At 46.9% G+C, this 23898-nt stretch overlaps 1 protein-coding gene across 2 annotated transcripts in view; it reads left to right on the top strand.

The window, feature by feature from the left end:
• LOC138481032 (fibronectin type-III domain-containing protein 3a-like) overlaps positions 1-23898 on the top strand; it is a 2755868-nt gene that overhangs the window by 683203 nt on the left and 2048767 nt on the right. Inside the window, exon 6 of one of the 2 annotated variants that reach the window (XM_069612892.1) lies at positions 9264-9536. The exons of the other annotated variant lie outside the window; for it this stretch is intronic. Coding sequence (XP_069468993.1) covers positions 9264-9536 — 273 coding nt within the window. The remainder of the gene's footprint in view (positions 1-9263; positions 9537-23898) is intronic. 2 annotated transcript variants of the gene reach the window in all.

Here is a 23898-nt window from a genome sequence, read left to right as displayed (position 1 = left end):
ATTCTTCCACTTAGTCGTTCGGGTTAAGGTTGTCAGGTAGAGCGTTCAAAGTGGACATGATGCCGGGAATTAGTTTGTCTAGTGTCATATTTTTTTTTATTTCTGGTAAGTGCAGGAGGTGCACAAGGTTGTTGTAGTTTAGGGGTAGTAGTGTCCAATGAGAATGCAATTGGGTGGTGATCAGTCCATATTTGAGGTGAGATAATGGGGGTGGAAATTTTGCAGTTATGGTCAGCAATCCAATCTAGGGTTCTCCCTTTGATATGCGTGCGCTCAAGCACTCTTTGGATGTAGCCCAGTTCAGTTAGAATGTCGGATGCTGCTGTAGCTTGTGGGTCATTGATATCATTGAAGCCAATATTAAGGTCACCAAGCAATATTGATTGGGTGGTGTCTTTGAGGTTTTCTGAGAGGATGGTAGATAGATCTTCTATGAAGGTCTTGATGGGACCTGGAGGTCTGTATATCAAGTGGAGGTTAAGAGTTTGAGAGTTGGCTGTAGGGGTGTTAGTAGACATTAGCTCACAAGATTCAATGGTTGGTGAAGGAGTAAGTCTCATCCCAAGCTTAGTTTTGGCAATGACCGCTAGTCCGCCACTTCGAGCTCCACATCCATCCATTCTGAGGATAGTGTAATTGCCGGGAACAGCTAGGGATAGTGCTGGGCCTGATGCCTCATGCAGCCATGTTTCATTTATGGCTAGGATGTCGTAATCTTCAGTAGAGATGACTTCAGATATTTCTATGGCATGGGCGACTAGAGATCTAGCGTTTATTAAAGCTCCTTTAAGTTTGTGTATGAGGTTTGTTGGTGGTGGTGAGGCAAGGTTTATAGATACTGTGGGGGTGCAGTTTTTTTCTCTATTTGAGGGTTATGACTTTTGTGATTATGAGAGTTAAGTTTAAGAATGGGTTCAGTGGCCATTTTGGTTCGATTGTTGCTAGTTTCATATTTGATAAGAGGATCAAAGATTCTAGGTAGTCGTGCTCGTAATCTTAGATTTCTCTCGGCTATATTATATTGTGTCATGGGTTGTTGTGTTATTGTTACTGTAAAGGGCGACATAATGTGTAGCCCTAGTAGTATGAGTAAGGTGCCCAAGTATACTAGGTTGGACCATATAAGGTGCATTGTAAATTGTGTAGTGTGTCCTATATCTAAGAGAAGGGCTAGTTAGTCTAATTTTCTATGTCAGCAGGCGAAGTAGGTCATAGAAACTGAGTCTGTCAGCACGTCTAGTTAGAGAATCAAATGCAGCCAGATAGCAGTGAGAGTGATCAGTTATCTAGTGGTAATAATCTAATGCACAGTTATTTAATGTAGGTGAGGCACAAATAGGCTAAGAGCAATAGTCAAAGTGGGGTGCACATGTGCTGAGTGCAATAGTCAGATAGTCTAAATGCAGCTATCACAAGGCAAGGTACGTAGGCTGATGCTGCTATCAAAGGCAAGGCACACAATGTTAGGTTGAAGGGTACACATGGTCTGGGTGCATCTATTGTAAGGCAGGGCACTATAGGGCACAGCAAATAGTAATGTGGTCTCTAGGCGACCATAGGGCACAACAAATAGTAATGTGGTCTCTAGACGACCATAGGGCACAACAAAAGTAATGTAGTCTCTAGGCGACCATAGGGCACAACAAATAGTAATGTGGTCTCTAGGCGACCATAGGCACAACAGATAATGATAATACGCTAGAGAGTCACGTGCGTGAGCGTAAGAAAGGGTAGCGGAGGCTTACCATCGGTAAAGTAGGAGGGCATCACTAGGTCCATGACGGTACTTTGCAATAGATTGGGCAGAGTTCTTATCCCTGGTTCCAGGCGACTCCAGACACTCAGTGTTGGCGCCTTGCGCCGGTCAGCAGCGAACAGGGGCAAACAGGGTAGCTGGCCTTATAGTGGCCTTGGGGTGGCCGCCGGCAGAAGTGTTTGTTGAAATACAAACACACGTTGCCTAGCAACGAGCCTGAGGCAGAGCCTCGTTTTCATCCCGCATCGCGCCCGACATTTTGTTTATGGAAATGGCGCGAGCGGATCGTGGGCCCAAGGGTAGGCCAAACAGGCAGGGGATGCACTGCAATGTGCAAAATATAGCTCAGGAGGGCGCGGGGCGATGATTCTGCCGCTGGTCTGTCTTCTAGATGGCACACGTGGAGTCCCACGGCGCTGAGGGCAGCTGGACTTCTGGCTGGCTGCCTGCTCACGGAGGAGAGCGCTGCGGTGGGGGCTCCTGCCCGCTCACAAAGGAGAGCGCTGCGGTGGGGGCTCCTGCCCGCTCACGAAGGAGAGCGCTGCAGTGGGGGCTCCTGCCCGCTCATGAAGGAGAACGCTGCGGTGGGGGCTCCTGCCCGCTCGAAGGATAGGACCTGTCATTGGACCTTCAGGATGCTTACTTTCATGTGCCCATACATCAGAAGCACAGAAAGTACCTGAGGTTGGCTGTTGGCTGTTGGTGGTTCTTATCAGTTTTGGGTTCTGCCAGCCGCTGTCACGACCCACACTCTGAAGACCCCCTGGCCAACCTATGGGCGAGGGAGAGTCTTGATTCCTGCCCCCACTAAACCCACGAAATTGCAGCATAGGCCTTCTTGGGGCCAGTCCTGGCGCCGCTTATGTTTGAATATGGACTTGTGCTTGGGAACTACTTTTCATTAATGCCCAATCATGTGGAGGCATCTTCATAACCTGGCTCCTTGATACCAGGCTTGCAGTGTAGTGTTTTTGGGTGTGGTACCATGGGGACTATTTTACCTGAACTGCTTTCTTGAAGCTATTTAAAACACACCCGAATAGACTGACACGCTTCGCGTTAGTTTGCATTACTGCAACGTAATGCTCACCGTGTTCCGCTTCAGCTACAAACCTTGTAAGGACAGCACATGCAAAGGAAAGGAGAAGACATTGTGAGAAAAAGGCAGCAGCTTACTTGAACTTCATCGCCAGCGGTCCGCAGCTCTTCCGACCATCATCCTGGAATCAGCGCTCCCCCGGATCGACGGACCTGTAAAACAGAAGAAACAAGGCATTAGACTTTGTACAATTAATGAACTGTGCCGAAAGGTTTACCTCGCCCGCCGCTCCTCAATCAGCATCACAACGGAAATTCCGTACTCTGGCCAAGTACCGCGACCTGTGGAGAGGAAAAGATAACAGGTTAGCAAAGGCAAGGCATCTTAAGCGCAGCGCATAGCGCCTACTCACTGCATCAAGGCGCTCCAAAAGCATCCATACTTACCGGCGAAACACAGATTCCGCCTTGCCACATATTGGACTTCCGAGTACCTAGGAAGAAAAAGACATTGTTTAAAAGGCATGCAAGAACAGCAATATTCACAGCAATAAGACCTACCTGAAAGACTCAAGACGGGCTGGCATCATTGAAGCAACTCGATCGCCATTGCCCACCAAGCTCAACACGCCCCTGGCAAGACAGCAGGACGGAGAACCCGCCAACATCTAAAACAAGGTGAGGAGAAGTCCAGAAGGGTCGCAGACCTACAGGGAGGTGGGAGGCTGTTTACCCCGGTTGCCCAGTCCTGAACATTACTTACCTGTATTCCAGGCAAAACTCTTCTTCCGCTGGTCGCATCTGGGCATCGCAAGGAGGGACATCTGAACCCCAACTGCTGGGTGGTGCCCCCGTGGAACCAGGTGAGCGTAACAGTCGGGCTGACCTCTGCCCCCAAGGGTCTTCGCCAAGCTTATGGCAGTGGTGGTAGCAAGTCTAAGAAGGGAGGGGATTCACATCTACCCTTACCTGGATGACTGGTTGATCAGGGCTTGTTCTCCGGAACAGTCCGAGTCATCTCGTCGCACTTGCCACTTCCTCCACAAGCTGTGCTTCTCTCTGAACTTGACACCCTCACAGAAGCTACAATTTATTGGAGCAGTCCTGGACTTCGCATCGGGGAAAGCCTTGCCAGCCGAGTTGAGGGCAACCACAAGGCTTTCTGTGGCAGGGAAACGCGCTATCTGCAACTTGCTCCTACTAAATACTCTCCCTCTAGACCTCTGCATTCCTCTGGCACTAACTTTGTGTGTAAAGCGTTTAGCTAAATAGAGGGCCAAAGGCCAAGTTCTTTCTTCAGCTGACTCCATCCTAGGGAACAGCCTTCCCCTTCCTCTCCGTCTTGAGCTAGACCTCCTCACATTCCGGAAGTGCCTCAAGACTTTCCTTATCACCTCCTCTTTCCCTCCTCTGCTAATCTCGGCCACTGTGATTGGTGTCCAGGGCCCTTATGTGTCCTTCGGGGCCCTGTCCTCCCACACCCAATCGCCTCAGCCTACACACAGCACTTGCCTTGGCACCCACTGGCCTATGCCACTGTCGGCCTGAACTTACCTACTTATTGCAGCTCAATACTCCCTAGCACTTACTATAGTGGGCACTACTTACATCTGCTGCTTACCCACGAGCATGGACACCACAGTACTTACCCCACTCCCTCCTCCCCTCTTCTGTCTCTGCACTTGCACATTCTGAATACTCACAAGGCCTGGTAGATTCTTTATCCTCCAGTGTATATATTGTTGTCAATCCCATGTTCCCTCCCTGTTGCCCTGTCGGCACTTTGAAACACAATTGACTTGTATAAGCACCTAACAAATGCGCAATAAAATACAGAATATAATCTCTCGCAGATGGTCCATAAATTTCAGAGTACCCAACATCTCCCAGCCTACGACTTCCTAAGGCTGCTCAGCCTCAGGGCTTCCTGCATTTTTCTGGTGCAAGAAACCTTTGAGAATGAGATCCCTTCAATGGGCTCTCAGGTACCAGTGGTCTTAATTCTCCTGCAGAATAACAGACCTTCTCCAGGTCCTGACCAAGGTTGTCCAGGATCTCCTGTGGTGGGCCTGCCGAGAAAATATAATGAAGAGAACCCTTTTGGCAACCCTGGCCGGAGATGATAGTTGTGACAGACCCATTCCACACAGGATGAGGAGCGCACCAGAAAGATCTGTCAGTCACTGGATACTGGTCTTTGTTGAAGTCCGGACACCATATCAACCTTTTGGAGCTGAGGGCATTGACGGGTCCTGATGGCCTTCCTGCCCTCAATACAGAGGAAAAGTGTCCTGATAATGACGGACAACACAGTGGCCATTCACTGATGCAAAAGAGGGGGGAGTAGGGTCACTGCCCCTGTGCCGAGCGGCAATGCAGCTCTGGTTCTGGACACTGAGTGAAGGAATCTCTCTCCTGGCAGTTCATCTAGCCGGAGAAGAAAATACGTCTGCGGACGCTCTGAGCAGGCAAAGCTTGATCTCCCACTAGTGGAAGTTAGCTAAGGAAGTCCTCCTGCAGACCTTTTCCTTTTGGGAAACCCCTCAAGTGGATCTGTTGGTGGAATTTCCCCAGAGATGAGCTCTAGGGGATGAACTGGGAGTTTCCACTTCTGTACGCATTTGCGCCAGTCCCCATCATTCCATCAGGAGGTTGAGGAAGTTTGGGAAAACCATGATACTCATTGCTCCAAATTGGGTTAGGAGAACGTGGTACCCGGACCTTCCTGAAATGGCCATCTGCCCTCCAGTTCGTCTTTCCCAAAGAGAGCACATATTCACGCAAGAGGGAGGTTGCAATGTTCACCCAGAGATCAGGACTCTCAATCTTCACGCCCGGTGTCTGAGAAGGTGAGATATAAGGATTGGGACCTCCTGTAACACGTGATGGAGGTATTGCTTTCGGCTAGAAGACTAGCAACTAAATCCCTATGCCGCTGTTTTGCAAGTTTTGCAGCTGCTGCAGGGAAAAGAAAAATGACACTTTCACATCCATACTTTCCAATGTTCTTTCTTTCTCCATTTGACCCATTCAGGATTACAAGTGGCTACAGTCAAAGGCTATTTAGCGGCACTTTTCAATTTTTAAGAGATCGCCTAATGAGAGATCGTACCTTTAAGTGCCGATTGTCATACCGTTTCAAAAAGGACTAACACATTTGTTTCCACCTACTCCTTTTATCGTACCAACATGGGACTTGAACGTAGTGTTATCGCACCTCGTGGGGTCTCCTTTCGAGCCATTACACTTGTGTCCTTTGAGGATGCTAACACTTAAGACTGCCTTCTTGTTAGCTATTACGTCTGTCCGCAGGGAAAGCGAACTGCAGGCCCTAATCTTCAAAACCACCTTAAGGACAAAGTAGTGTTAAGATTACGTTCATCTTTTCTTCCGAAAGTGATGTCCGAATTTCATCTAACGCAACGAATAGTCTTACTGATGTGTTGCCCAGCACCTCATCCATCAAAAGGAGAGGCTTTAGTAGGCTAGACCTTAGAAGGGTGCCAATTTACTACATTTCACGAACAGCTAATGTTCATCAGTATGACCAACTCTTTGTAGGTTATGCAGGACGGAGATTGGGTTTGGCGGTAACAAAGCAAACCATTTCACGATGGATAGTTATGTGCATTACTGAATGCTACTTATTTGCAGGAAAAGACTCGCCCGAAAGCTTCAGGGTGCATTCCACTAGAAGAGTGGCGGCTTCTTCGACTCTGGAGAGAGGTGTACCCCTGCAGGACATCTGCAGAGCTGTAACTTGGTCGTCCCTTCATACATTCAGCAGATTATACTGCCTAGAGTCTGTCGGGAGAGGAGGCCAAATTTGGCAATGCTGTTCTCCATAATACCAAAAAATAGAAATTCTTGCCACCCTCCTCCTAAGATAAATCGCTATGGGAGTGTATGAAAGATGAGGAATATGTGAGAGGACACAATCCATTTGAAAAACAAGTTACTTACCCATGGTAACGTTCTTTTTCGACTGGATGTTCCTCCCATGTATTCCTCATCACACTTGCATCATTCCCCTCTTGCTTGCCAAGAATTTCCGTATTTTACATTTTGCTTTCTCGCAATGTCAAGTGCGTCTCCATCGATGACCAGGCATGCATAACAAGGGGAAAATTCTAGAACTGAGGTAACGGTCACAGCGTGTGCTTCATATACCAGGGTCGATGTCACATGCAAGGACAGTATGGAGGCCGTCGAGGGCCATGAATCGACGACGCGTGATGCTCGACCCTATGATAAAAAAAAAAAATTCTCAGGCAAGCAGACTTGGATGTAACAAAGATGAGGAATAACTGTGAGGAACATCCATTCGAAAGAAAGTTACCATGGGTAAGTAATTTGTTCTTCTAGCTAATTGATCGGGAAGGTTTTGAATGAGTGGCTTTGAGTCAGGGGGCGTTTAGCCTGACCTTTGTGGGCCATAGTTGAGTGGGTGACCGATAGTGGGATGGTGGCGTTGCCTGGTGAGTCGGGTCTTCACAGGTTGATGGGGGATGATGTGAGGACCAAGTCTTAGGTGTTGCTTTTCTTGTGCATAGAGAGAGCACAATTTGCTTAACCTGTTAGTCCAAAAAGCGTGCTTCAAGTTTGGTTGTCGGCCTATGACTTGTGAACGTTAAAATGTCAGTGAAAGTGTTTGCTAATTTGGCAGAGGCAAATAAGTTGGAGATGTCTGCAATGAAAGAGTCGAACCTGTGAGGTGATCTGTAGGTGAGATGGAAGAAGAGTAGTTCCTTGTGCGAACTGGCAGGCGAGTGATTCAAAAGAGCCTGTTTTGGGCAAGGGGTGATGGAGCCTGGTCAATCGCTCCTGTAGATGATTGCCACTCTGCCTCCTGCTTGGCTGGTTGGCATGTCGGATGCAGTAGCCTTGGGGTATCTGCCTGGAGCTGGTATAAAGTCATGAAGAAGAGGCCTGGAATTCATGAAAATTGGTGGTCGGTGGAGCAATTGAATGGCAGAGGCCGATCACTTGACCAGCAGCCAACTTGGTGGTGTTTGCCTGGAGCTGGCCTATAGTCCTTAGGTAAAATCCTGGCAGGCATGGAAACTGATGGTGTGCAGAAAAACTGAGTGGCAGGGCCAGGTCACGTGACCAGCCTACTCAGTTCTCTCTCCCTCTTTCCACTCTCTGCTGGTCTTATCGTTCTCTCCTGCTTCTCCTATCTCTGAACTATTGCTGTACTCTGATTCCTAATCTTACATCTCTCTCTCTCTCTCTCTCTCTCTCTGCTTTTCAACAGCCTTTTGTTCATCAGAGCCCAACACTACCCCTATCTCTACCCTCCTCCCTCATATGTCCCTCTCTTTCACCCACTCACACACAGCCTTCTCGCACTATTCCTATCAACCCCCCCCCCCACCCCCTTCAGCCTCAGCCTTAAAATCAGGCTCACTCACACAAACTAAATTCGTACCACATTCTTAGATCCAACACCTTCCTTTCACTTTCTCCCTATACTCCAGCAGTCTCCACGTCTACACCCTCCTCTCTGGTCTTAGTCCACCTCCTCTGCTCCCGACCTCACCTAAACACCTTTCATCCTTTACTGAAACTGCTACCTTTTTATTACCCAGCCCTTCCTCCTCAGGAGTTCCCTATAGCTTCTATTGGCTCTTTAAGTCTGCTTCCCCCCCACCCTGGACCTGCCACATCCAATCTGTACCTGAATTACTTCCCTGGGGCTGGGTGGGGGAGACTTCCTCTTAGAAGCCTTTTCAGACTCCATTATGTTGCAGGCAGCAAAGTGCTTAGACCGATCGGTTTCTCCTATGCTCCTTTGTGTTCTGGGTGTTTTTCTGCAACAGTAGGGATTGATGAGTTTTTCTGTATCTCCCTCGTTGCCCTGGTCGATTTCCAGTTCTGTGATTACTACCTCACAATGTGCCGGTAGTCTGTCTGGGATTTTTGGGATGGGTGTTTGATGTCTCTTTTGGTTTTGGGAGGTGAAACTCTAGTCTGTTTTCATTTTTGACTATGCATCCATTCCTCCAGAAAAGGTTTTCTTCGTGTCCACTCAGGTGCATTATGGTAGTGGTAGTTTAGGATTTTAACTTGAATGGTATTTCTTGTCTCCACTGTTGATTCTTGTCCGGCTTCCCAGGACTTGGGTGCCTGCTGCAGTAGAAACCGTGGTACCAATCGCCATGCATATCCATGACCAAGAAACGTTGAGCATGCCTTTATTGAAAGTCCTACTGTGCTATCCTGTATTCTTATCCTGTATTCTTATCACACTGTCCCCTCTCGTTTTACCACAGGTACAACTAGATTGAGTCATGGTAAACAAAAGGATTGCTTGTTTGTCCAGTTTTAAGAAGGCAACCCCATACCCTGAACACAGGGCTGGGCGATTCCTCCCAACAGGCTTAATTTGTAATTACCTTTAAATTTCAAGACTTGCTTCTCTATTGTACATAACATAAATTGTACATAATGGATTACTTTTTTCTAGACCCCCGTTCCAACATCAGACAAAACTTTATTCAGAGAGATGAACGAACTCTGAAAGTGCAAGAACAGCTGCGTAAAAAGCTGAAAGACCGCCAAGTTGATGGAAGCACTAACAGTATACCAAATAGTCCACCGTCTTCTCCACATAAAATATCAAATCCTTCCACTGCAAATCAAAATGGATGTGGAAAGGGAAATCATTTCCCTGGAGGACCATTACAGTCAAAGCTAGTGGAAAAAGCAAGGGATAGCCCTCCAGCAGGCATAATTGAAGGTATGATTTTTATTTGTTGTGTTCCTCCTTCCATATTGATTTTTCAGTTACATACAAAATATGAGCCACTGGGTTCTAGGAGCAAAGTCTCTGATGTGGAACGTTAGTATTGTATTTGTTTACTTATTCTTAGGTTGTGATTTTAACTACAAGTGATTTCCAGTGGTGTGCAATCTAAATCCTTGGAACTTCATTGCTTGTTGAGACACTGTATTATGTTACACAGAGGACCAATTTGTAACTGAAAATGTGAAGAGTAGTAGATGTTCACCTTTATACCTCTTGGACCATATTTTGAGATCTATGAGTTTGATCAGTAGAGAAAAGGTAATGGAAACCATTGCCATACCCTGGAAATTGTCATCATTGTATGCTAGATGCATATAGTAGCTTGCACAAGCCAGATGTTACATAATTGTTTTTTTTTTTTATTTAATAGTGTAACAATTTTTACAAAACAGAAAAGCATTAGTAAACTCCTGTCTACAGCTTGTGTGAAAATGTCCTTGCTTTGGCTTGTAATTGATAATTAGTCCTGAATCCATTGGACTTAATGTAGTGAGTTCAAGTTTTACTTTTGTCGCAGTTCTTCTTTGATAATGAGTCTCTATCCATATATTCAGGTAGACCTTTCCAGAGGGATCACATTTGGGGTGAAACATACCTCTCCTGTTCAGTTTCTTCTGCTATAGATTCAGTGTTTTGAGAAACAAGGTTACTCCTATGACGCATCTCTTGTTGTTCCCATTATTCAATAGTGACCAAAGGTTTTCCAGGTCTAGTGTTGAATAATGTTTCAGTGGGTCCGTGAGAAAGCGTTGCCTTTCTGTTACCAAACCTAGACATTCCATTATCAGATGCTTTGTGGTTTCTATATGCTCATTTGATTTGCAGAAGCGACATAAATTTGTTTGAGCTTATTTACTAATTGCCAAAATCTCATTAGTTTTCAGTTGGTTTAGTTTGAATCGTAAAATAAGCGACTAAGTCTCTTATCCGGAAATTTGTGAAGGTAGCCTCGGACTGCGTTTAGCTTCATTGGAGCGTTTGGCAAACTAGCTGTCAGTGAGTAGTCGTTGGCCATCTCTTGCATGTGAATCCAATCCGCTTCAAACTGTTTTTTCACTACTCTGTTTGGGTTTTGGATTAGAGTTTCTATAGACAGGTCCAGTTCTTTCAAGATTGTTTGATTATTTTGTTCCCATTCCACGAGCATCCAGTTATCTCCGTCTATGATTTCTTTACGAATGAGGTCTAGCACTCGTACTTCCGGTTTGTTGATAACTTTGCGATATAACATCAAAGTGGCTCTTATTTTGATTGCCAACATTGATGATATGCAGAGTTCCCTCCTTATTAGTGCCATGGGAGTTGATGTCGCTAGTTACATAATTTCATATATAATCATCTACTTTAAGGTACATAGGCACTAGATCCTAACACATAGCAGAAAAATAAGTTGGTCAGGGTATACGTTTTAGCAAGATAGTCTGACTATTTGATGTAAATAACTTCAAACATATGTGCCAATCAATGTATTTTCAAAGAACTCATTGTTTGCCTCATATGTTAGCAATGGTTTTTGTAGGGATTATAGAGATAATTAGTACATATGTTGATTTTATTTTTTTCTCCAGTGATTGCCCAACACTAATTTAACAACCCCTAGTATATAGTCACACCCCACAATTTTGGGGAAATACACAATGTTGGTGATCAAAGCTCGAATTTATTTAAATAGAATAGTCAAAGGTGTTCCCCTTAATTTAAGCAGGGGAAGCCACAAGACTTCAGATAGAAATTAGGTAGTCATATTTACCCAATTAAACCTGGGCTGCCTTTGACAATCTCGTTAAATGTAATGCACACATTCTGTCACACAATAGAACTATGAATAATGTTTCTAACAATTGTAATATTTGGGAAATCCCTCCATTAAAGACTTGCAGAACAGCCTGGCAAGATTTTGTAGCCCAATCTTATTGGGCTCCGAAGATAGAGGTTAAGGAACAGCTAGCTCAGAAAGCCACCTTGCAGGCCACATGAATACCAGCGACTTGGCCGGGGTCTGCGGCCCGGACGAGCTTGCGCAGAGATGTGGTGTCGGGCCCCCAGTGAGGACTGTGTCTGGTGATACCCACGGCGAACCAGAGATAGAGGTCTGCAGGGATCTACAAGCTCCGTAGACCAGGCAGAGCGTGGAAGGGAGCAGGCTCTCCGCTGCTGATAGCTGCACAGGCGGTGAGTCTGTGCTGGCAGTACAACAAGGGGGGGGTGAGGCATTGGAGTGGCCACTGGGGTGAGATCAGGCCACTCTGGATAGCACTGCCCAGACATATATTCAGCACCCCCCCTGGTTGGGGGGGTGAGCGGGGGACCAGCTCCACTTTGGAGCTCTGGATGAGGTGAGCTGAGACACGGGATCCACACTGAGGTGCGGGTACGTAGGTTGGGCCCCTGAAAGGAGGATCGCGGAGGAGACCTGCCCTTGGAATTGCCCCACAGTGCAAGAAGCAACCTACGGTGGCCCTGCTATAAAGATAAAACAGATTGGGGGCTGCAATTTGGGCCTAGTGCAGTTGATGGATGCAGAGTCCTAGCATCTTTTGGTCCCTAGGTGTAGTATGCCTGGTGGAAGGCCTGTGGTGTAGGGCCCTCTACTGCTGTTTGGCCCCTTGAGCCTTGCTGGCAGTGAAGGCTCTTGTGCAGGTGTGGGCCCCTGCAGCTGCTGGTGTAGCAGGGTCCACAAGGAGAAACATTGGGTCAGGGCTGAGGAGATGTTTGCAGAGCTCCTCGAGCCCTGTGTCGCCCCGTTGGCTGGTGGAGTCAGATGCGGCAGTCCTGGCCCAGATGTGCTGGGTGGTTCTGGGCCCCCCAGCTGGTGCAAGTGAGGGTGGTGGTGCTGGCCACTTGTGGAGCCCCACATCGGTGTGTAGTCCTGACCCCAGGGTGCGGACTCTGCCGGTAAATATGCTGCCCTGCCTTTTCTTGCCCATGGAGGTGGTCTGAGCCTTGGGGCATGAGTCTGACTGCTGGGCTGGGTGCCTTGATTGTATCTGGCTCGGTTGGGCAGTGGGGCTTCTGTGTGCAGCTGCGCTTCTCTGTGTTGAGAAATTGTTGGAATTGGTGGGCAATATATAGTTGGATCCCATTTCCCTTCCACTCTGATGGATTCAAGTACTCACTACAGAGATTCCACTTTGGTAGCTCTACCTCCACTGCATTGGGGCCAGGAACAGGGTTGGGGACAATGGCAGAGTCTGATTTCGACCCAGTTTCCACCAAAAAAGATATTGCGGCTTTTCTCAAGGAGGTACAGGGCTTAAGTGCCGACTTTGGGATGCGTATGGATACTTTGGGTAAGAGAGTGGACAAAATAGATGACAGATTGCAGAACAACCAAACCTTATTGGATACGATGGAAGTGCACATCGACATGCAGCTCTCCGAACTTGTGAGGTGGGAATCGGAGATGACACTCAGAATGGATGATTTTGAGAACCGTGTAAGGTGGAATAATCTTTTTTTTGGGGGATTCAGGAGACGGAGGGGAAACAGAGATATTAAAATGATTTTCTATGAGGTGTGGTTAAGCTCATGTTTGGTGGCCACTCTACAGCAGAGCTGACTATTGACAGGGCACATTGAACCGGAGGTGGAGATAGGTGCCCGAGATCAGTACTGGCACGTTTCCACTATTATGAAAAGAAAACAATGATTCTTGATAAGGCCCAGCGAGAGGGGCAAGTGTCTCTGGGAGACTCAAAGATAACTGTTTTCCAAGACCTGTTGTCCTTCACACTGGCGAGCCGTTGAATGTGCCCCCTCACCCAGTGGCTCAGTGAGAAGGGGGTTCAGTACCGGTGGGGGTTCCTTTTCTCCCTCTCCCTCTCCTTTGAGTATGGCAGTCACAAATATAAATTGATCACGCAGGATGACATTCAGAGGGTCATGGGTGAGCTCATGGGGCCCTCGGGCGAGTAGCCTTGAGACGACAATGGACCTCAGGGGATGAGTTCTGAAAGGTGAAGGGAGGCAGGTGAAGTATAGTGCCAGGCTCCCGGAAGTAGAAGGGTCTTGAAGAGTATTGGCTGTTAGGGCTCTTGGGTTTAGGGTTTGTGTTGAAGCTGATAATCTATTGAGATAGTTTTAACTGGTTGAAAACCTTGTACAAAATGGCTGATGGGGGTCCCCCGAAGGGGATCTATTCACGCTATGACCTTGGGTGGAGTGATTGAGGCAGTAGGGGAGGGGGCGAGTTTCAGACCTTCGTTGGTTTAGTTGCTAGAATTGAGCCAGTTGCTCATCTAAAATGTGGGGTATTCATGCAATGGTGCAGCTTGTGGGAAGGGGTAGGGAAGACGCCCGATATTAAGCTGCCCTAGGTTGGCATTGCGGAGACCAGCGGCTCTCCGGGTTTGCAGGGGAGCTATGGTGTGGGGGGCTCTTCAGAGTTTGAATGTAATGAGCATGGGCCAGTGGAACAGGCATTTTCTGGTGGTTTGGGCCTTTGACACCCTGTGTGGGAGGGGGGGCCTCTGTACTAAGTTGGGGGGGGGGAGAGCTTGCTGGTGGGGTGATCGTAGTTTTATTGATTTGAGATAAGGGAGCTTGTGCAGCTTGTAGAGTTAGCTTTGCGGAAGGTATGCTTTGTTTGGAAAATGTCAAGTGCGACTATCATGGAGAATGTAATGTCTTTTACTGGCTGATGTGAATGTTGACTTGGTGGTGGGATCTCTCCACATCCAGGGTTTAAAATCCCCCGCCAAATGGTCTCTCGTAATTCGAGAATTTAAGAGAGCTCACCCAGACCTGCTTCTTTTGCAGGAAATCCATTGGGCTGGAAGGGGTCCGCAGGCCAGGTGTATGGGGAGGTATTTCAGGCCTCGGCCCCAACTAAGAATAGAGGGTTGGCCATAGTTGTAGAGTCCACACTCGGGCGGATGGTTCATGTTTTGCAATACCCAGAGGGAAGGTACATTCATTATTATGATTACAATTGTAGTCAAGGGGTTGTTGAGGGCCAGCCCAATCACTGTAGTCTGTCTATGGTCCCAATGAGGGACAGATTGTGTTCTGGGGTAACCTCATAGAGAAATTAAAACTGTTTGTTGAGGGGCACATAATTGGGGGTGTGTTCAATATGGTCCTAGACCCACAGAAAGATGGGAAAAGGCCAAAGGGGGAGGAGCTATCCCATGCTGAGCGGTCCCAGCCCAGGAGGTTCCACAGCATTAATGCTGAACTGGCGTTAAAGACGCCCTTACGTTGAATGCAGAGGAGCCCCCCATGACTTTATATTCTCGAGTCCATGACTCTTATTGCAGAATAGACTTGGTTCTGGTTGATACCGCCTTGAAGGGGTTTTGTCGACTGTTACCGTGCCCCCAATCCCGTGGTCAGATCACAACCTAGCCCGAGTGGTATTTGGAGAGGGATGGGCTCAAAAGTCCCCAGGTGAGGTACATGTGTGAGGTGGATGTGCAATGATCTGCTGTTGAAGGATAAAGTGTTAGCTCAAACACTTCAAATCCACATTCAGGAATACTTTGAGTTTAATGATGGGGGATACCAGTCCACGGATCGTGTGCGAAGGGTCAAAGGCCATGATTAGGGGGATGTTGATAGACCTGGGTGCACAGAAAAATGAGAGAGACAGAGGGAAGAGGCAGACCTACGGTCAAAGATGGAGAGCTTTAGGGAGAAACTAGGCTGGGAGGGCATAATCCGCAGTGGGCAGCATAGTTGAATTTATATAAATCACAACAAAAAATGTTGCTTATTCAGGATGCAGAAAAGAAGTGGACCTTCTTGAAATGGAAGTATAATGAGAAAGGTGATAGGGTTTGACCCGGCCCAGTCAGGTTTTTGTCCTGGCATGGGGACCGAAAATGTCCTTGTGTCCGTGCAGGACTACATGGCCAGGCTGGTTGATCGGGGGGTGTCAGTGCCCTGATTCTTTTAGATCTTTCAGCGGCGTTCGACACTGTGTATCATACCACCCTACTTAGTCGCCTGGCCCAGATTGGCGTATCAGGCCAGGTTCTGACCTGGTCTGGCTCCTTTCTGGCTGACAGATCTCAAACTCTCTCCCTGCCACCTTTCTTTTCTAAATCTTCACATCTTAGCTGTGATGTTCCCCCGGGTTCGGCTTTGTCCCTGATTCTTTTTAACATCTATATCTTTCTGCTGGTTCGTCTCATCCGCTCCTTTGGCATCAGGTGCTACTCCTACGCAGATGATACCCAGCTGCTGATTCGTTTAGACCTGGATCAGGCTAAGGTGTCTGCGTGCCTCCATAAGTGCCTGACTGCCATTGGTGAGTGGATTGGTTACAACTGGCTGTAATTGAACAGGGACACAACTGAGGTGTTGGTGGTGGGTTCTCCCCCTGACCCTTCACTTCTGATTTCCTCTTTTTGGCCTTCCTCTTTGGGTCCTCTCCCGGTACCTTCTACGAAGGTATAAAATTCTGGAGTGATCATATCTGCTGATCTCTCCCTGGTGGCCCATGTGTCCTCGGTATGCCAGCAGGGGCACTTCCAGCTAAAAACCCTAAGGAAAGTGCTCAATTTTATCCCAGCGACACTGCGTCCACCTGTAGTAGCAGCTATGATTCTGTGTAGGCTAGATTACTGTAATTCCCTGTACCTGGCACAACTCAAAGGAATGGTCAGTAGGTTACAGCGCCTCCAGAATCTGGTAGCTATGATGGCTATGGGCACTCCTTATGGATCCCATATATCTCCTGTACTGCGCTCCCTCCACCGGCTTCAGTTTAAGGCACTCAGTATTGTGCACCGTGCTCTGCATGGTAGGTGCAGAGTACCTGCGTGTCAAATTTGAGCGCTATGTTCCTAACCGCCTGTTGCGGTCAGCATCTGCTGGCATGTTGCGAGTGCCCTCCTTTTGCTGTTCCCGGCTGGGGGGGCGTGCTTATTCTATCACAGCGGCTCAGTTATGGAACAGTCTTCCATGAAACTATTGTCCAATCATCTTGCTTACCGAAAAGCTTTGAAGACCCATCTCTTCTGATCCACCAGCCTTTGGTCTGTTGTGCCTTTATGTTTTAGTGGCTCTTTACCTCTTAAGCACCAAGATGCCTCCGGGTGACTGTGCACTATATAAGTAGCCATAACATAATATAGCAGGGTGGATAAAATACTGGCATGGCGCTTACGGGAGCTGCAGAAATCAAAATGAACCAATATAATACAAAAACTGGAAGGGGAGACCCGTTCGCCCGGGGGTACTAGGAGAGAAGTTTTGTTCCTTTTTAATGAAGCCCTGTGTATGTACGAGTATTCGGGCTGGGGGGTGAACAAGTGTCGCAGTTCCTTGGCTCGCTATGGATGCTAGACTCCTGGGATGGAGGCTCGAGTGATATCTTCCGACACTGATCCATGGAGGATCAGGTTGGCTTTATTCAGGGGTTGGATAACATTAGAAATACAATTGATCTGATGCATGCGGCACAGGGGGCGGACATGGATGCTGTGCTGATCTCATTGGACTCAGAAAAGGCAATTGACTGTGTCGAATTGCCTTATAAGTTCCAGGTTCTGGCGAAGTTTCGACTGGGGCCACCCTTGTGGCAATGGATAGCAGCCCTGTATGGTACCATGATGGCCCGAGTGCTAGTTAATGGATCTCTCACTGCCTCCTTCAAGTTGGCCAGAGGAACGAGGCAGGGATGACCCCTCTCCCCCTGTTGTATGCTTTGTCCCTATAGCCCTTAGCGATTGCGGTCCGTGCTAACCTGACCATCAAGAGTATTGACTGTGGGGGAAATGTCCTTCAAGCTGACCTTATTCACGGACGCTATTTTGGCATATCTAGTAGGATGTTTACTCATCGGTTCCTGAACTTATGTCCCTGATTACGACCTTTGGACGGTTTTCAGGATTTAAGATTTACGTCCTAAATCCTGGTTTAAGGCCGACTCAGCGGGAGGGCTCCTGCTTGGAAAAAAGGGCTCATATTAAGGGGAGGAGAGTTGATAAGGTAGCACTTATGTACCTGGGAGTTCAGTTTCCCAGAGATCTTACTGCACTGTTCTCATTGAACTATACCTTGTTGTTTGCGACACTGAAGAGTGATTTGGCAAGTTGGTCTCCCCGGGTGCTCTCGTGGTATGGGAGGATGATCTCCGTTAAAATGAATGTTCTACCTCGGCTTCTTTCTCTTGAGCCTGCCCACAGTGGTCCCTGAGTTGTATCTTCGGGAGCTGAAGTCCATGCTGGCCCGATTTGTTTGGCAGAACAGAGTCCCCAGGATTAAACAATTGAAGCTAACATTGCCTAAAGGACTGGTGGGGATTTGCTTAGCCTGACTTACACACCTATTATAAAGGCTGCCCAGCTGAGGGTGCTGGTGGAACATTTTAAGGGACAATCTGGGTAATTATTGGACCTTTCTTGAAGACGTTGCGGCACCCCCAAAAAGATTATGATCTGTGATACCCACCGCAGGCAATTCCTGGGACGCTGAGATCCCACCCTAGCCTAGGGGTTTTTTGATTGGTATCGAGAGAATCGAAGACTAATGCCCACTTGTCCTCCTGGTCGTCCCCGCTTCCCTCAGTGTGCGGGGCCCCCAATAGACTTGGCGGTTTTACACACTCCCAGATATGGTCGTACAAAGGGATAGAGAGGACATGACAGTTGTTTTCGGAAGGTACCTTCATACCCTACGAAGCCTTGTCCGATGTCATAGGGAAGGACGCAATTTCCATCTTTGAATATCAGAGGATAAGAGGGTTGTTAATTGACTTGAAGTGAGGTGGTAACTTGTATAGCAACTTGACTTAATTTGAGTTGGTTCTGGCTTCACAGAGGGTCGGAAGGGAATCCTTTTGTGATTATATAGGGCTATGATCACGGCTGAGGTGGGGAATAGACGAGACTTCAAGCAACGGTGGGAGAACTGGCTGGTCAAGGAAATATCTGAGGAGGCTTGGTCCAAGATTTTTTAAATTGCCTTTCATTGTAAACCGTTTACGTCCACCATTGAGCACAATTTTAAGGGTCTCCATGGATGGCATAGAGACGCACTTAAACTCTCCAAGATGTTTCAGGGCTCTTCACTGCAGGCCACATGGATCCATATGTGGTAGGACTACCCAGTGATCCAGACCTACTAAGCAGAGGTCCTTTGTTGGATGAAGGAAGTCATGGGGATCCCCGAGAACTAGATCCCCTCCATAACCTATTAGGTGTTCCTCTGATAGAGGGTCTAGAGGGGAGGTTTCTGAGATTATTGAAATCAATGCTACTAGCGGGTAGGATCGCACTGAAGTCCTCGATAGCCCCTGACACAGCCGACTGGCAACAGAAACGTAGGGACACGATGCAGAAGTTAACTGCCATTGTAAATGACCAAGTGGGAACGTTTCATGAGGAATGGGGCACATTGATTGGTAAATGGGAAGTGAACTGAGAAACAGGGAAGTGAGATCTGGTGGAGAGGGATGAGTTGGTGTGGGGGGTGTCCGTGGAACCTGGCGGAGGAGTAAGGTGGTGGAGGTGTCCACCACCTGAAGCACAGAGCTACTGAAAGTATTATTACAGGTCTCAATGTGTATAGCCGGTTCTTATCTGGTCAACCTGGTATAGACCGTTTATTATTTTGATACAAACGTAACTGATTTATCGTTGTTGACAGAAGCAAGCATCTCTTGTTTTGATGGAGGGTGGGGGGAAAACTTTGTTGCTATTTTGGTTGTTGCTTTGTGTCTTGTATGCAGTAACTGAACATTGTTTGACAAAATGACATTAAAATCTAAGTTTAAAAAACAAAATTGGAGAAGTAGTTCCACCTAGTGTTGAACCTAAAGAACCTATCTTTTATACCCCTAAAAATCCATACCCTCCACAATGTCAAAGGTATGCCTTTGACATTTGACAGGAACAGCAAACCCATAACGTTCCCTGCACCAGCCATCTCTAAAAAGGTTAAGCATGTTTGCTCCTATTATAACAACATCAAGGAAGAGCGATCTTTACTTAATCCCTTTAAAGATTCAGAGAAATTAAAACATTCTACAAAGGACTGCATATCCCTGAGGTACTGTGAAGAAGAGGGCTAAAGAGAAGGCAGGAGTTCAGGTCAGGCAGGCAAGCCTAATAGCTTTTGGCAGGGTCAGGCAATTCGTTCTAATGGCCTGTACCTGAAACCAATTAACCCACCTGAGGGGCATAAACGGCTGATGCAGCGAGGAGCAGTAGAAAGAAGCTGTAAGGTCAGCAGTAGCAGAGGTAGAAGGAGCAGAGCTAGCATATTACAAGGAAGTGTGATTACAGAAGGCACGCCAGAGTAGAGGAAGGGCAGATTTCACCTGCAGGCTCTGAGTTAGCACTGTGCTCACAAACCATGTTTGGCTGTGGAAACATTGGAACCGACTGAAGGAAACAGGCAGTCTTTCCATATGCGCCTAATTGCTGTGAATGCAGAGCTGAAGTTGTGCATCCACCCAAGGCCCATACGTAGAAGCAAACCAAGTGGAACAGGAGAAGTGAAGTCTCTTCTTTAAGGCTGGATCAGAGCCACCTGTGTAGCACAGGGGTGTGGGTCCCAATAGTGCTTGCAACATCAGTAGTAGTAGAAAAAACCAAGTCCAGGAAGCAGAAGAACCCTGCATTTCAGTGGAGTTAGTCGGGGAATGTGAAGCTCCGTACTCCAATTCAACTAAAATACCTTGCCGTTAACAGTAGCCAGCTTTCTTATCACTCGTGTACATATTTGAGTGAGATAAACTTGTTTGTAGAAGTGAGAAGTTCAATTAACCCGGGAAAAGTAACACGTAATGAAAATATCAAAGCCGAAACAGCTTCATGTTGTAAAAGACCACAGCGATTTCTGCCGGTTAAGCTACTGAATCATAATTAACTCTGCCGAAGTGTTAAAAGCACAGTTTTCACATCTTGAGAAGTCGTGCGTGAAACATTGTTCCCCTGCGTTCCTTGGAGGCTAAGAGGTGACCGACAAGGTGGGAACGCATAACTTTGAAGTGGCAGTTCAATGAGAAAATGAAATTGCATGTGCTTAGTTTAATTTTTATTGGAAAACTGATCCCTTGTAGCATAGCGAACAATGAAGCAGAAGTTCTAAAAGCAGTAGAAGCTGAGCACAGAACAAGTACGGCCCAAGCCAATACACTAAACCCTATTACATCACCTAAAGCTCATTTAAGACCCAAACACTATTGTTTAAGAGTTGTTGAAGCTGTGTTACCTAAGAGACTTCCAACGGTAAGGGTGACAAAGGTTTTACAAAGCTGGAAAGAGTGGCACTACCACCTTGGGATGTCCACTGAAGAAACAGTGTTATTGAAAATGGGGAAGGGGACTGTACACTTGTTCAATGTAACTGTATTTGGTAACTACAAGGCGGAAGCAAAGGCAAAGAGGCTGCCTGCTCTTACCACACGAGAGAGAAGAATGCCTTGCCAACCTGTAGAGGTAGAAGAAGTCTTGAAGTCGCCTAACCTTATAAATTGCAGTAGCAGCAGAGCTGTGGTAGCACATACAATTGTCAGAGCTGTAGTTGTTGAATGTAGCAGTAGTCAAAAGCCAACTGTGGGCCAAGGGAGCCTGCTCACACAGGTTCATCAAGGGAATTGCTGGAGATGGAGAGTAATTCCTAAGCAGAAGCATCCTGCCAAAATTGTATATAGCATACGCCGCAGAAGTTGCAAATAGATGAGTTGTAAAGCAGAATCTTTTCATCAAGCGAAGAAGAGCTGCTACCAGTGTATTTTTATTTGTGTGAACTTTTCTTTCTTTGGAACTTCAAGACTTTCTTTTCCTTGGAAGAAAGGACTTTGATTTGTCCTGGGCAGATCTTGCTCCCCTCAAAAATGGCCCGAAGTCCTCCATGACACTGGTCGTTTGATAACCTTTTATTTATATTGTTTTCATGTTTATTTAAATGTTTGTAGTGTGAGGTTTAGTATTGTGAATGCTAGCAGGATTTCCCTTAGATCCTAGACTAGGTAGGGAATTCCCTGGTAGAGTATGTTTAGTTAGGGTTCATTGTTTATTTTTGTTTAAAATAAAATGTTGAACCTTGAATACTAAAAGTCTTGCATTGTTTACCCTTCACAAATATAAGGACACCTGTAAGCAACACTTAACTCATTAGCCAAAGCTCTCTTCAGTTAATATTTACATAAAATCACCTTCAGCTAATAATTGGCAAATAGGCACATTTTATTTTCTCCAGTATCAAAAACAAGTATTGGTACAAGAGAAAGGTTTCATAGAAAAATGACATGAATGTACACATTTACATCACCTTTCCCCTGTGGGAATAAGGGGTTATGAATTTCTAATCTGTGTTCATGTGATTTAAATGCGTGATAAAATGAATTGCATCAGACATCTGTTGGTTTGGGTGTGAAAAGCAGTGCTATCCATTTAGAAAGCACAGGATTCAGTCCACCCAGCCAAGATCGGGCAGTGTTGTGTGCAGAACATGCTACGTTTTCTACATGAAGTCCAATTTCACCTGGCCTTAAATACACTCACAAGGATAGTGCATTTTCCCCTATAATGTTAAAGTACTGTAGTTAGAAGGTGCCCCCAAGTAAAACCACCAACCACAATACCCTTATACTCCAGGGTAACTTCTAAAATTCCATGTGGGAAATTCTTTTGTATACTTACTTTGTCAGCAGAGACTCATAAGTGTTACCATGGATTTTTCGGCCTGCAGACCTCTACTGGTCGCTGCCTCCCTTATTCAGGAAAGCAGATGTGCCTCCTAGGCCTAACTTTCCAGGTGTTAACCAGATTCTGTGCTCATCTACTGAGGGATAGGTGCTCTTCTTCCTTGCAGCTTTTAATTCCAGAGTCGGTCTTTATTCTCTTTGTGTTTCTGCTTTTATTATCAGTCGTGTTCCCCACACTTTGACTGTTTTTTTCATAATTATTGATAATTATTGATTGGTCAAATCTTTTAATTGGCTTGCTAAATAGTCAGATACTCAGATACCAACTGCAAAATAGTGTGTTGTGACATTAATAAAAAGCATAAATGCTCAGGCCTGCCCTCTGCTAATAATTAGCCAGGATCCTCTGACACAGGACCTCCACTGCTTGAGTTTCATTTAGGCCAACCATATGATCGATTTATTGCCTCAAGTAATGTCAAAGGTGCCACATTCAGTGCAATAGTCTGTTTGAAGTTAGCACAATGAGAGCAGAGTGGGTTGTCATGAGCGCAATTCGGATCTTTATCAGCCAGCACAACATGAATTTTGGCTCCAAGGAATTTGAAGCTTTATTTAAATCTTCTGCTTGGGATGAATTCATAAGGGTGTGGATCCCATTAACTTGGGGATCTTGGTGCAGATGGCCCTTGGTTTCTTGTGAGCCTAATGGGTTTTCTGATGTGATTTAATGAGCCTTCCAATCGGGGCATGGATGCCAAATCGCAGCAAGGCTTTAACCTGTTAATTGCCAAGGAAAAGCTATCTCGTCCTTTACATTACCTCTGTAGTGCCAAGGACGAGATAGCTCGTCCTTTTTGGCAATCTGTTTTGTGCGATCCCTGCAAAGCAGGGACCGCACAAAACTGTAATCCAACCCCTGGGCTATGTGAGAGGGCGGTCCACCCGCACGGCCCGGGGGTTGGATTACCTTCAGTTTCACGTTGGCGTGCGTAATGCACGCCGACATGAAACTGAAAGTAAATTCATTGTGGCAGTCATTTACGGCTGTCGCAGTGAAGAGAGAAGGTAAGAGCCCTTCTCCCTCTCCCTCGATCTCCGGCTTTTATTAGCCGATGAGATTGAGGGAGGTGTCGTTGGAAAGGGGAGACTCTCCCCTTTCCAACGACACCTTTTTTGGAAGCAGTGCTGGTCGCGGATCGGGCATAGATCGCCTGATCTGCGCTCAGCAATGCCACTGGCCCACCAGGGATCCTTTTGTGACGTGGTGGGAGAGGGGGCTGCTTACTATGTAAGCAGCCCCCTCTTCCCCCCAGCCCCCAAAGCATGGGGCCACACCTATGGAGACCCCTGGGGGCAGATGGGTGATCTGCCCTCAGGGAAAGGTATACAAAAAAAATAACACAAATGCAACAGAAACTTGGGTGGGAGTGGGCCCACCAGGTATTTTCTCTTCCATGAAAGGGGGGGGCCTGGGGGGCACCCCTTGTATTCCTCCCTAGGGGCAGAATTCTGCCCCCAGGGAGGGACTGCATGAGGTGCCCCCCATCCATTTGGGGGGGAGAGGGCTACCAGGAAAGTGTGGGCAGGCCCCCCAAAGGATGGGGCCTGCAGGTTAGTGGCCCCCCTGGGGCAGATGAGTGCCCATCTGACATTAGGGAAGAGGCCAAACATTTAAAAAAAGTATAAGAA

Source organism: Ambystoma mexicanum, chromosome 5p (assembly GCF_040938575.1).
Source record: "Ambystoma mexicanum isolate Mex_15411 chromosome 5p, UKY_AmexF1_1, whole genome shotgun sequence".
In the NCBI taxonomy this organism is placed as follows: domain Eukaryota; kingdom Metazoa; phylum Chordata; class Amphibia; order Caudata; family Ambystomatidae; genus Ambystoma; species Ambystoma mexicanum.
Note: the sequence above shows the minus strand (reverse complement) of the source record. Positions and strands in the feature narration are given on the sequence as shown.